The sequence below is a fragment of the Dermacentor variabilis genome, chromosome 4, assembly GCF_050947875.1.
Source record: "Dermacentor variabilis isolate Ectoservices chromosome 4, ASM5094787v1, whole genome shotgun sequence".
NCBI classification, from domain to species: Eukaryota; Metazoa; Arthropoda; class Arachnida; order Ixodida; family Ixodidae; genus Dermacentor; species Dermacentor variabilis.
The window spans coordinates 9,983,688-9,998,541 of NC_134571.1; the positions used below are offsets into that span (position 1 = coordinate 9,983,688).

General features: G+C 46.8%; 1 protein-coding gene across 1 annotated transcript in view; it reads right to left on the minus strand.

Annotated features, from left to right (window-relative positions):
- The window catches only part of LOC142577715 (glutamate receptor 3-like), a 77,197-nt gene that overhangs the window by 6,177 nt on the left and 56,166 nt on the right, over positions 1-14,854 (minus strand). The window contains exons 14-15 of the mRNA XM_075687170.1: positions 9,107-9,322; positions 5,405-5,536 (exon numbers count right to left, since the gene is read on the minus strand). Coding sequence (XP_075543285.1) covers positions 5,405-5,536; positions 9,107-9,322 — 348 coding nt within the window. The remainder of the gene's footprint in view (positions 1-5,404; positions 5,537-9,106; positions 9,323-14,854) is intronic.

Sequence of the window (14,854 nt, forward strand, 5' to 3'; positions counted from 1 at the left end):
ATTTTGAAGGCTAATAATCCAATTTTATAGCTAGCATGTCAATATTTCTGTTGTCGGAATTGACTATTTCACTGAAGCAGAAGCCTCGCCACCGTTGTTGCCTGCATTTCGTTCTTTACATGTGCAGAAGCGCGGCTCCACAAGTATTTTAATTTTCCAAAAGGCTTCTAATAGTAACTATGAGTTTAGCATCGTACTTCCCATTTATTAGTGTGGGGAGTTGAGGTAGGTATCCTACCTTTTCACAGCTGTTCTGATAATCATCATCATCATCATCATCATCGTCAGCCTACTTTATGTCCACTGCAGGACGAAGGCCTCTCCCTGCGATCTCCAATTATCCCTGTCCTGCGCCAACCGATTCCAACTAGCGCCAGCGAATTTCCTAATTTGATCGCCCCACCTAGTCTTCTGCCGTCCTCGGCTGCGCTTTCCTTCTCTTTCTACCCATTCTGTAACCCTAATGGTGCAACGGTTATCTAACCTGCTCATTACGTGACCTGCCCAGCTCCATTTTTTCTCTTAATGTCAATTACAATATCGGCTAACACCGTTTGCTCTCTGATCCAAACCGCTCTCTTTCTGTCTCTTAACGTTGTGCCTAGCATTCTTCGTGCCATCGCCCTTTGCGCAGCCCTTAACTTTTTCTTAAGCTTCTTTATCAGTCTCCAAGTCTCTGCCCCATATGTGAGTACCGGTAAAATGCACCAATTGTTCACCTTCCTTTTCAATGATTATGGTAAGCTTCCAGTCAGGAGTTGACAATGTCTGCTGTATGCGATCCAACCCATTTTAATTCTTCTATGAATTTCCTTCTCATGATCAGGATTCCCTGTGATTAATTGACCTAGGTAAACGTATTCCTTCCCAGGCCAGAGGCTGACTGGCGATCCTTGTTCCCTTGCCCGACTATTCATCATTATCTATGTCCTTCTGCATATTAATCTTCAACTACGCTCTTACACTCTGTCTGTTAAGGTTCTGAATTATCTGATGTAACTCGTCTGCAGTGTTGCTGAATAGAACAATGTCATCGGCAAAGCGAAGCTTCCTGATATACTCCCCATCGATCCTTACTCCTAAGCCTTCCCAGTTTAATAGCTAGAATACTTCCTCCATGCACGCAGTGAATAGCATTGCAGGGATTGTGTCTCCTTGTCTGACCCCATTCTTTATAGGTATCTTCCTACTTTCCTTGTGTAGAATTAAAGTAACTGTGGAATCTCTGTAGATATTTTTCAAGATATTTAGGTAAGCGGTCTGTACTCCTTGAGTACGTAATGCCTCTGTGACTACTGGTACCTCTAATGAATCAAACACCTTTTCGTAATATATGAAAGCCATATAGAGAGGCTGATTCTACTCTGGGAATTTCTCGATTACCTGATAATTGACATGGATGTCATACATTGTAGAGTACCCCTTCCTGAAGCCAGCCTGTTCCCTTGTTGGCTAAAGTTCAGTGTTGCCCTTATTCTATTGCAAATTATCTTGGTGAATATTTCATATAACACTGGGAGTAAGCCAATAGGCTTATAATTTTTCAATTCTTTCACGTCTCCCTTTTTCTGGATTAGTATAATGCTTGCATTCTTCCGGTTTTCTGGGACTCTTGCAGTCGATAGACATTTCGTGTGTCGCCAGTTTTCCAAGAATTATGTCTCCTCCATCTTTAAATGAATTGACTGTTATTCCATTTTCGCCTTCCGCTCTTCCCCGTTTCATGTCTGCAAGCTCCTTCTGACCTCATGGCTAGTTAAGGAGGACTTTCTGTATCCTGTTCATTACTGCTTCGAATGAGGGTATCCTGACTCCTCTGAGTACTGTACAGATCAGTATAGAATTCTTCCGCTGCTTTTACTATATTTTCGAGATTGCGGATGATATTACCTTGCTTATCTTTCAGTGCATACATCTTGGTTTGTCCTATGCCAAGTTTCTTTCTCACTGATTTCAGGCTGCGTCCATTTTTTCGGCTTCTTCAGCCTTTCTCACGTTATAGTTTCGAATATAACTTATTTTCGCCTTGTTGATCAGTTTCGACAGTTCAGCGAATTCTATCTTATCTCTTGATTTGAACACCCTCATTTTTGTCGTTTCTTTATTAGGTCCTTTGTTACTTGGGAGAGCTTGCCTACTGGTTGCCTTGGTCCCTTGCTTCCCACTTCAGTTGCTGCCTTTGAAGCCAGGCTAGTTACGGTTTCATTCATTAGCTGTATGTCATCATCATATGTCTTTTCTAAGGCTACATATTTGTTGGAAAGAACCAGCCTGAATTTGTCTGCTTTTACCCTTACTGCCTCTAGGTTGACCTGTTTCTTCTGATTAATTTTACTCTTTCTCTCTTCAAATTGAGGTGTATCCTAGCCCTCAGTAACGTAGGATCACTGCACTTTACCCTACCTATCACTTCTACATCATGCACTATGCTGGGATCGGCAGAAAGTATGAAATCAATTTCATTTCTTGTTTCAACATTAGGGCTTTTCCAGCTCCACTTTCTGTTGCTACGCTTCCTGAAAAAGGTGTTCATTATTCGCAGCTTATTCCTTTGTGCGAATTATACCAGCATCTCTCCTCTAGCGTTCCTAAACTTGACGCCGTAGTTTCCGATTGCTTGTTCACCAGCCTGCTTTTCCCCCACTTTTGCACTGAAGTCGCCCATTACTACAGTATACTGAGTTTGCACATTTCTCATCGCTAATTCAACATCTTCATAAAACTGATCTACTTCGTCGTCATCGTGACTGGATGTTGGAGCGTGGGCTCGTACTACCTTTAATCTATATCTCTTATTAAGTTTCATTACGACTACTGCTACCCTCTCATTAACGCTGCAGAATTCGTCAATGTTGCCCGCTATGTCCTTATGAATTAGGAATCCTACCCCGTATTGCTTCTTATCTGGAAGACCTCTCTAGCAGAGGACATGGCCGTTAGTCAGTACTGCATAAGCCTCGCCAGTCCTTCTAATCTCACAAAGGCCAATGATATCCCAAACAATATCTGTTAGTTCCTCAAAGAGTCCTGTTAAGCTAGCCTCACTCGACAGAGTTCGGGTGTTAAAGATTGCCAGGGTGAGTTTCCATTGGCTGGTTATTGGCGTTCTGAACCACCTCTGATATTTTTTAAACATTTCAAGTAAACACGCGCATCAAGTTCAGGATTCCGTCATTATCAGCTATGCCAAACGCGGCAGCGCTGCGCACCGCGAGCGTGCCAAAAAAAAAAAGACAGAAAAAAAAAGAAGAGAAAAAGACAAACAATCATGTGCTCCTCTCTGGGCCTTTCCAGTATCCCCAGCGCTCGTCGTGACGTCACCAGGGTGCATCTGGTGATGAGACGCTATCGATTGGTTGAACAAGGACCTTTGACTTCCGGTTAGTCTACTAGCAGGTGTGCGCGCTCCCTGCTCTTCCTCGTCCTGTTCCTCGCTCGTGCGTGCTTGCGAAGCGGTAACTACGGCCCGCAACGCAAGCGCCAGATCGCTTACGTTCCAACACAGTCGTCGTCAGCGGTCTCATTATCTGCGCGCACCGAGTCCGACTGTGTTTTGTGATGGCTAGAAGGAAGCCGTGTGCGGTGCTTGGCCGGAAGAGCGCCGACTGGAAAAACGACTCGACACCGGCTGCCTCACGACGTGACACGGGCCGGCACGGCAGCCACAGCCGGTAGCCGAGAAGCGCGGAGTCGCTGTAACTGGAAGTGGACAGTGTTCTGCATAGAGTTTCTAAATAAGTACCCTAGTGGGAAATGTGGCGCTAGTGTCTACGGGGTTCTCCTTAGTGTTGCCTCAACCTACATGGGAATAATGGGAAGTACAGGCTTCAGATTGACTTCGATCTTTAGACTAGCGCCGTTTGCTTGCGGCGCGGTAAACGAAGCTATACTCAAATATTATCGCGGTAAATCTCATTTTATTTCTGCAGTGTCTTATATAATGCACAGCACGTTACATAAGCTTTGTATGACTCTGAGATTGAAGCACGGTTTACTGTTTACATCAGGACGCACCAGGGTATGCATTCTTGTGCAATTCTGTTCCTGATTTGACGCCAGAGAATAATTAGTTGTTTCTTTTTACGACAGCAATAACAACCGTGCATATACTTATATAAATATACTCATCAAGTATTTATGGAAATAAAAATTTTGTATTGTGAGAAAATGTTGCGCCCTTGAGAGGCATGCTACAAGTGCCGTCTGCTACGACGCCTGCTCGCTGCGAACGCGAGACTTTTCTCGCAGACGACAGGCCCTTGCGAACTCTCTCGCGCTTTCAAAAGGCTGCGTCAGCTGTCACGATTGCTGATCGTCGTCAAGTACATTTAAGCACGCACATCTGCTGCACTGCTAGCAAGGATGCTTGAGGCCTCCTACGAGTATGCTTCATTGTATTTTATGTGGACGTACCGCTTCCGAAGAGTTACGGCGTGGCTTTGCACTTACCCATTTTGCGACACTAGACTACAGCCAGGAAGCAGCAACCTTTCCTACCACGTTTGTGTTCTCAAAGTCCTAAAACACGCATTTTAATGAGCACATAGACGAGCTATGCATAATGAAGCCCTCAATAAAATTTGATTGTCAAGCCACTATAAGTACAACTGTCCATGTCTTGTATTAGTAGTGCCTTCTTTTTCCAATTCTGAAGTTTCATAAAGCACGTAACGCTACAGCGCCAACCTAAGACGCTTAACAAACCGAGGTCCAAACGGTCAAAACATGGTCTTTCAATGTTTACGACGCCGTCGCTTTCTTTTCAGGGCTTCGACACCACACCGCGACACAAACATCATCCCAGCGGCTGGCCCAGCGCGCTATCGCCACTTCGAGCAACAGAACAAAGGCAGAGAGCTTTGAGTAGCACTGTCCCACTGCAGGTTATCGCAATTGCGCTTGGAGCGAAACCAAAACTGCCAAAAAATACTTGGCGACTAGTTTGCCAGTCAACAGAATGCCAATCTGTAGCTTATACTTCCCATCATTCCCATTATGGTTGAACAATCGCAGCGCCAGATTTCCCTCTAGTTACACTAATATGAATGGTGTTCTGAAAAGCGCGTCAGCGATGACGTATGTCACGATACATATGGAGGAGCACTCGGCGAGGAGGAGAGAGCAGCCAATGAACGGAGCGTGGCGAAGGAAAGAGCGAAACAGCGAGGGCCGCGTTTCGATCATCAAACGCGTGTAACTTCGCTATTACAGCAGCATATCGAAAAATTATCGCGGCTATGTGTTCGTTGCAGTTGTGCACAACAGCAACACCACAACTAAATTTCGACTTCTGGGTGGTTTAAGGGCCCTTTAATGATGGGCCCGGCTTGATCTCTGTGAAGGCGCTTATCTGGTGTTCACATTCAGGCAATGTACATGTTATAACTTTGTTGCATACACAGACCTTGACCACCTCGTCCTCCTCCTCTTCTTCGCCCACCTCCTCGATGGTGAGGTCGGCTCCTCCCACGTAGCCTCCCGTGTAGGCGCTTGGGTTTGTCCCTGGCTGCAGGAGCTGCGTCTCCACGCCTTCTTCCTACGCACCGATGAAGGCATGTCGTGGAAACGTTGCAAAATTGGCCTTGATAAAAAGCGCATACCAACGAGACAAGCAAGAGTGACCCGCTCGAGTGCGCTGTTTTTCTTGTTTAACGTCACATGGTTATGTTCCCTAAGTAAAACGGAACGGGTTGCGGGACACTGCGAGTGGAGGTGCATCTAATTTTTACAGACAGTGGGGGAAAAGTAGCACAATGCAAAAGAGACTGCAGTGAAAATTATTCGCCGGAACTGAGTACCACACTTTTTGTGCTTCACTGTCTGTGAGTGATTTTATTGTTTGAAAAAAGAAAGAGAAATTATCCATGGTAGAAAACCGCACTAAGGACACGGACAGAAGGAAAAGAACAGGACAAGCGCTGGCGTTGCATAAGGCGCGAACTAGAAGGGCAGATACCACAACAAGTTGCAGAACATTGAAGAGCAGATGGCTCGCTGAAGAAGCAAGGCAACATAAGAGAGTTTAAGGGCAAGCTCGTTGGTATGTTTGGTATGCCTTCTGCAAGAACATTGAGTTGCACACTTGCCTTCTGCAAGTATGCAAGACCCTTTGATTTCAGAACCCAAGTTATGTAGGCGCTGACGCAGCACCTTTGATGACCATGAGACAATTCAGGAGTACGAGGCTTAACGAAGAAGGTCCCAGTATATGCCAAAAATGAAGAAATTTACGCTACCTATTTTTTCATAAACTTGCAGGAGGCTTAGTATTATAGCTCTTCAGTGTTAAGAATGGTCAGCACAAGCCAGTTCCCACAGAGGAACGGCGACTAACAAAAAGATGACCAAGGCACGAGTTAATGAGAACTCCCCCATCAGAAAGGTAAGTCGTGCTGTCCATATATGAAACTGTGGTGCGCGGAATGATTTGTCATTCAGCCAGGCACTTACCCAGGAGGAGGGGGGAGGGGGGCGCCCCACCCCCCCAAATTAAGCGGCTCCCCCCCCCCCCCCCCACTTCCCACCCACGCCACCACTCCTCACACACATTCCAATCGATCTCGAGACTTTACAGCTATTCGGAAGTCAACATTTTCCTGCCTATTTCACTCCTTTGGCGTGGCAGTTGTTATCGGCACCTCCTGGGTGTGAAGGCCGGTTTTTTCACCGATCCGGTGCCCGCGCAATTAGCTCGAGATACGTTCAGTTATGACCATCTATCGCGAAGGTCATACGCATCGCTGTTGCTTCGTTAGTTCAGCCTTTTCTGTTCAGACTGACCCAAAGACCAGGAAAGGGATTCGGTTCGTAGTCAGCTGTAGTGTATGCTCGAGGAACGAGTTGCGGCCGGAGAAAACGCCAGTTGCTTTAACTTTTCCTTTTGCTTCATTATTTTCTCGAGTGACGGCTGGCCGAGACGCTGGCAGATACTCGGAACCATATACACGTGATATAAGTTAGATCAAGTGGAAAATAAAATAATGCGAGACAGCGTCCATCATCAAACCCTGCAATAACCGTTAAACACATAAGCAATATGACTGTAACCCGTTACCTCGTCTGGTTTTTTGCTAATTGTACAGAACTTTTCATGCAAAATTGGCAACTGGAAACAAGAGTCGCAACGAGTTGATAAATTAAGCGATTTACTAAGGGAGAGAGCCGAGGCAAAAGCCAAACAGGAAGAAAAGCGAAAATTTACAAATTTAACTATTCTTTGTGAAAATATCTATGGATCAACTTCTTAAAAAAAAATCACCACCCCTTTCAGTCCGTGAACGTGATCGAACAGCAAATCTATGTTAGTTACACCGAGTGTTACACTATGCAAGTCAAACTTGGGACGTAGTCTATATTGTAAATAATTCGTTTCACCATTCTTTCACCTCATTTTCGCCTTTGCGGTAGGCAGCTTCTTTCTCAGGAGTACACACTACTCGTGGTCTCCCCATAGTTGTAGCTGGGATGGAATGTGCGGATAATCCGAAGCTCCCTATATTGGGCGCAAGACCCGCCACTGGAGATGCGGGCGCTGCAATCGTTTTGATGATTGGTTGGACTGGTATGACGATTGACGTGGCTGGCGGGGCTTCTTGCGCCAGCGAGGAGTGCCGGCCGCTACGCGCTCCTGGTATCGCGTTTCAATCGCTGGGCACACTTCGTTCACCGCAAAACACCAGCATAACATGTAATTCTTTCGCGGCAGGATGGAATCAATCGTTGACGAATTCGATGCCGATCTGGCTCGATCGCCCAAAATGCACCGTGTGACAACCGTATAAGATGTGTGGTTAACATCGCATTCTCACAGGGGAAAGGGGTCACTCTAACCCCTTTCCCCCTGCTGAGCTCTTCCTTTCCTCTCCCGCTAGGTCACGTGGCCCCGTTTTAGCGGAGTCCGGAAACGACTGCACAGGGCCCGCATAAAGAGCTTCGCTGTAAAAGGAAGCAGAGAAAACGCTGCCGGAAGCGGAGATAATTCCGCGTGTTTTGGATGACGCTTCTACAGTTATCAGTCGAGCCGCCTGACATAGCCACTTCTCTGCTGTGCTTATGAGGGTGTTCTTCCAACCTTACGGCGGTGGGCGCAGTACGTCTAGAACCGCGGCGTCCTGCGCTCTACGCGCTTGTGCGGGACCGGCGGCCGCGCATCGTTAATAAGTGTCGGTTTTGACACTTGATAGAGCCGTGAACTAGGGTTTCAAAAGAACTGTGATTGTTCCGCAAATATATATTTCTCTATAATTCCAGAGCTAATAAAAGAAAAACGCTACTGGAAATCTTCATTTTACACTTTCGCTTCTTTACTTGTTCTTGGCGGTGTCCTTCCTGCGCTTCTTTCCGGCGTGATTCGGTTTGATGTAGTTCTTTGTTTACCAAGTCTAGGAGACGCGCATCTCACAGGCGTAGCTGTGAGATACACCTTATTAACGCGATAGTGCTAAAAGGAACCCGTGTCGCATAAAATCCGGCGTGCGGCGTTCGGCGTCGGACGTCGCCTGGGTATTAGGAACGTCGAACAAAATTCTGAACCACGCATAACCAACCGCTTCTCTACCACCAAAGTTTCTCATATCTGGTCTTTCGTTCTTTACAAAGTTATTCCTCGTGATTTTGAGAACGGCAGCCCACAAACAAATGTAGTTAAAAAAAAACACCCACAGCGCATGTCCTTTATGTTAGCTATTCTGAGACTGAAATATTAAAAGTGCGAAACAATAACAGGAGATCGACCCACGCAGGAGGCCGTGTTTCAACCAGAAAGCTCGCCTTCGTGCATGGCGTTTGTAGCCAGAGTTTCCCGGTAAACGTTACGGTTACATAAGCTGCAGTTGCCGGGAAGCCTGAAAAGCAGTAAAGGGTCTTTGAACGCTATCGCGTTCCGCTCTTAAAGGCGAAGCTTAAACGTTTTCCAAAATTTTTCATTTCTATTTTGTCGGTTTACGCGTTTTATGGCGAACGTTAGGCATTATTCACATTTGAGCAAGTAAAGGTAACCGCCCCACCCCCTCATTTGCATAGAAAAGTGACCTGGGGTGCCCCCCCCCCCCCCCCCCTTGGAAAGGAAATCCTGGGTACGTGCCCGCCTTCGGCACTACAGACTTGCCTTGATCTGTTCGTCGTCCTTCTCTTTCTTGTCCTTTTTCTTCTTCTCCTTCTTAGCCTTTGGCTCCTTTGGCTCCTTGGGCTTCTTTTCCTTCTTAGGCTTGGCGGGGGACTTGCACCACACCTCAGCCACAGCCACGGCCACGGCAATGACCAGTCCGGCACCGAGAATGACGAACCAGCCGCCCACCTTGGTCACCTCCAGCGGAACAGCACCCTGATCAGTCCAGAAGGGACGCGCCAACCAACAATAACTCAGCGACGCGGCTCCTCTTGAGTAACGTACTCTATGCCCTAAATCGACAGACAGTGAAAGTTATCTTTTAATGACTTCCTTTATACGAACTAACCGCATACTTGCTATGGGTAAATTTTTATGCCTCTTATATTGGAGAATCTTTTTTACTCGGCTTTTTTTTCATCTTCCTGTGCTCAGGGGTAGAGATTCGAATTTTTAATGCGATGCCATTATAAGCAGAGTTCCACCGCATTGTACATATTTAACAGAAAACGTGGGCCGATCTCGAGCGCAATGCAGTCAAGCACCGCGTCATAAAACGCCAGCTGTTCCGAGGGAAGCATGTGAGGAACTGGCACGATTTTTTCTTAGCAAGATTACGTAATGTTGCACTCAGTTTAAACCTATACCTGTTATTATTTTTTTTTCGTTTCCCCATGACCAGTTATTTGTTTTTTTAATACCTATGTTTGTGCTGCAATGCATAGCGCTGCTTTTTACAAGTGTTTTGTTATCTTGTTTCAGTGTTTATTCGGAAAATTGAAAATCTCTGCCTGTGTACTGTACTGCCAGGTTGATAAAGGGGGCTGGACCTCTGTCAAGCTTACGAGCTTTTAGTCCTGTCTCCTTCTCTGTCCAAGAGAAAAAAATTACCGACGATTACGTTACTTCCTAATGCGAAATTTGAGCGCAGCAAATAAGCTGTTTCACCTTTTCGATAGATTGAGGCAAAGAAATCGAGCAACACATGTATGCGCTATCACAGAATTTTTTTTTTCACACGTATTCCTTTAACAAAGACTCAACTAACAGTTCTTGACAGTCATGAAGGAAGCTTTGTGGTCGGAGAAATAGACTGATATATGTTCGACTTGGTACACCAATGCTTGATTCTCAAAGACGAGATCTATACAAGTGCCTCGCGAGGTTGTCACAGCCGTGGGACGCGTTACGAGCGAGAGGAACGGGATGTTCTCCCGCATAAGTGTTAGGAAATTGCTGTTTGTCTTTATGTCAAGCCGCCACCGATCTGGCTCTCTGATTGCCACCGCACAGGGCGAACGGCAGCGGCAATTTCGGCTCGGGCGGTGCACATATACAGATCCGCCGCCACCGATCTGGCTCTCTGATTGCCACCGCACAGGGGTTGCATTGGAGGAGGAGCGAAGAAAGGAATTAAGTTCGAGCCGGCGCTTTGACAACCGGAGACTCGCAGGAAGAGGGGGGAGGGGGGCGGCGTGTACACCCAGCGGCAAACGATGGGGGCAGAAGCGCGCGCAGCAAGCGGACAACACGATAAAGGGAGGAGGGAAGAGATAGCAGCGACTGACTGATGCCGCTGACGCCGATAGTGAGTCAACCCCAGCTGCGGAGTTGGTTTCAGGGACAACGCCGCCGATGCCGACACAAACAATATGATACCCTCGCTTCCGCAGCGCTAAGAACCAGGTCTAGCCGTGGGAAGGTGGTCACGTATTCGTCGACGTGCCGGCGCCTACGTGAAATAACCGGCGCGTCGGCAACTGAAGAGCACCCTATCCGCCACACAAGAACCGGGGGGGGGGGACCCTTTCCTCCTCTTTCTGCATGGCGGCGACGGTGTTCTATGCAGTCACGTTATCTTGACTCTCTAGCGGCGTCAGCGGCATCCAGCGGTATCAGTCGGTCGCTGCTAGCGCTGGGGGGATGAAAGGGGGGCGGAGCTGGTTACGAGGCCGACGACAACGCCGACGACGACGCGAAACCCAGGAACGGACGCCAAAGAGCTGCGCTCTAAAATAAAGACTGAATTGAAAATTGAAATTGAATGCACGCACCAAGCGTTTCAAAGAGCGTCTATGGTACGAGAAAAGCATGCGTGCGATAGTGGCCTAATAGAGCATTGGGCTTCTGTGCTGAAGGCTGGAAGATACCTGCTCGATCTCAACATCGGTCAGGCGTTTCTTCCTAGCAATGACGTCACCCACTGCAGAGGTTTCTCACAGAAAGCTTGAGCTATGATGAGCGTACGCGAGCGCGTCACGCTGAGCAGGAAATCACGGGTTTGTAAAAGGTACGAGGCAAGAAACGTCACATTGATGAACGAGACTGCAACTTCTCCCGGGTAGCGCACGCGCGCGCAGCTGTTGAGGTGTCACGATCGTCACGCATACTTAGAGAGTTACTGGTGCAACGTTCTGGTGTAACTTCTTTAACTTTCTCTCCTTCAAATCCGGCGAAAATCTAGCTAGTACCGTGCTCTTCTATTCATGCCCCATTTTTCAGCTGAGCCTCATCGGCTGACAAACTATGACATCGTGTCACTATTCCTATGCTATTCCTACCCGCCGTGGTTGCTCAGTGGCTATGCTGTTGGGCTACTGAGCACAAGATCGCGGGATCGAATCCCAGCCACGGCGGCCGCATTTTGATGGGGGCGACATGCGAAAACACCCGTGTACTTAGGTTTCATCATCATCAGCCTGGTAACGCCCACTGCAGGGCAAATGCCTCTCCCATACGTGTCCAACTACCCCGATCATGTGCTAATTGTGGCCAGATGTTGTGGCATTGTGCCTAATTGTGGCATGGGACGACATGGCCACAATTAGTACATGATCGGGATAGTTGGAGAAGTATGGGAGAGGCATTTGCCCTGCAGTGGGCGTAACCAGGATGATGATGATGTCCCTGAAAACTTCTTAATCTCATCCGCCCACCTAACTTTCTGCCGTCCCCTGCTACGCTTCCCTTCTCTTTGAATCCAGGCCGTAACTCTTAATGACCGTCGGTTATCTTCCCTCCTCAATACATGTCCTGCCGATTTCTTTTTCTTGATTTCAACTAAGATGTCATTAACTCGCGTTTGTTCTCTCACCCAATCTACTCTTTTCTTATACCTTAACGTTACACCCATCATTCTTTCCATAGCTCGTTGCGTCGTCCTCAATTTAAGTAGAACCCTTTTCGTAAGCCTCCAGGTTTCTGCCCCGTAGGTGAGTACTGGTAAGACACAGCTGTTATACACTTTTCTCTAGAGCAGTGGCGTAGCTAGGTCATCTGACACCCGGGGCCCTTAGCTCTTCTGCACCCCCTCCCCCTATGGTGTAGTCGGGGAGGGCGAGGATATCGACAATTTTCGGGTGTCTTCAGACGTATATGACACTCCCCCCCCCCCCCCCTACTGGCCCCGGCCACCCGGGGCCCACGGCACCCCCCCTCCCCCCCCCCCAGTTGCTACGCCACTGCTCCTGAGGGATAATGGCAACCTGCTGTTCATGATCTGAGAATGCCTGCCAAATGCCCCAGCCCCAGCACCAGCCCCTGCACCAGCCCCAGCACATTCTTATTCTTGTGATTATATCAGTCTCACGATCCCGATCCGCGGTCACTACCTGCCCTAAGTAGATGTATTCCCTTACCACTTCCAGTGCCTCGCTACCTATCGTAAACTGCTGTTCTCTTCCGAGACTGTTAAACATTACTTTAGTTTTCTGCAGATTAATTTTTAGACCGACCCTTCTGCTTTGATTCTCCAGATCAGTGAGCATGCATTGCAATTGGTCCCTTGAGTTACTAAGCAAGGCAATATCGTCAGCGAATCTCAAGTTACTAAGGTATTCTCCATTAACTCTTATCCCTAATTCTTCCCAATACAGGTCTCTGAATACTTCCTGTAAACACGCTGCGAACAGCATTGGAGAGATCGCATCTCCCTGCCTGACGCCCTTCTTTATTGGAATTTTGTTGCTTTCGTTATGGAGGACTACGGTGGCTGTGGAGCCGCTATATATATCTTTCAGTATTTTTACATACGGCTCGTCTACACCCTGATTCCGCAATGCCTGCATGACTGCTGAGGTTTCGACTGAATCAAACGCTTTTTCGTAATCAATGAAAGCTATATATAAGCGTTGGCTATATTCCGAACATTTCTCTATCACCTCATTGATAGTTTGAATGTGGTCTATTGTTGAGTAGCCTTTACGAAATCCTGTCTGGTCCTTTGGTTGACAGAAGTCTAAGGCGTTCCTTATTCTATTTGCGATTACCTTAGTAAATACTTTGTAGGCAACGAACAGCAAGCTGATCGGTCTAAAATTTTTCAAGTGTTTTTCAAGGTGTACGTTAAAGAACGCCAGGTGGTCAAAATTTCGGGAGTCCTCCACAATGGTGTGCCTCATAATCAGGAAGTGGTTTTGGCGCGTAAAACCCCATAATTTTTTTATGCTATTCCTCTTGTTAACTGCTAATATAAATGTTGTCTCCGGCATAATTTGGTTGGCTGCATTTTACTGTATTGCATATACGGAAGGGTTTTGCGATATTCATGCTCTTGATAATACAATGCGATTGAATTTCTTGCTAACTCGCAGCTATCTGCTGCCATGTCTCTCGGGCAATAACTTTTTAGGCGCTATTCTTTCCCACCGTTTTTATAATTTGACATCCGTAAGCAAGTCGACTTGGCAAGTAAAACATGAAAATGACTATTTGGCATGACCTAAATGTTAATAATACACACGCACGCACAAATATAGAATTCGTCTTTTAAATAGGCGTGAACAACTTGACGTGAACGACGAGACTGGAAATGAAATAGACTTCATACTCTGCGCTAACCCAGGCATCATACAAGATGTGGACGTGCTCAGCAAGGTGCGCTGCAGTGACCATAGGATGGTAAGAACTCGAATTAGCCTAGACCTGAGGAGGGAACGGAAGAAACTGGTACATAAGAAGCCGATCAATGAGTTAGCGGTAAGAGGGAAAATAGAGGAATTCCAGATCAAGCTACAGAACAGGTATTCGGCTTTGACTCAGGAAGAGGACCTTAGTGTTGAAGCAATGAACGACAATCTTGTGGGCATCATTAAGGAGTGTGCCATAGAAGTCGGTGGTAACTCCGTTAGACAGGATACCAGTAAGCTATCACACGAGACGAAAGATCTGATCAAGAAACGCCAGTGTATGAAAGCCTCTAACCCTACAGCTAGAATAGAACTGGCAGAACTTTCGAAGTTAATCAATAAGCATAAGACAGCTGACATAAGGAAGTATAATATGGATAGAATTGAACATGCTCTCAGGAACGGAGGAAGCCTGAAAGCAGTGAAGAAGAAACTAGGAATTGGCAAGAATCAAATGTATGCGTTAAGCGACAAAGCAGGCAATATCATTACTAATATGGATGAGATAGTTCAAGTGGCTGAGGATTTCTATAGAGATTTATACAGTACCAGTGGCACCAACGACGATAATGAAAGAGAGAATGGTCTAGAGGAATTTGAAATCCCACAGGTAACACCGGAAGAAGTAAAGAAAGCCTTGGGAGCTATGCAAAGGGGGAAGGCAGCTGGGGAGGATCAGGTAACAGCAGATTTGTTGAAGGATGGTGGGCAGATAGTTCTAGAGAAACTGGCCACCCTGTATACGAAATGCCTCATGACTTCGAGCGTACCAGAATCTTGGAAAAACGTTAACATAATCCTAATCCATAAGAAAGGGGACGCCAAAGACCTGAAAAATTAT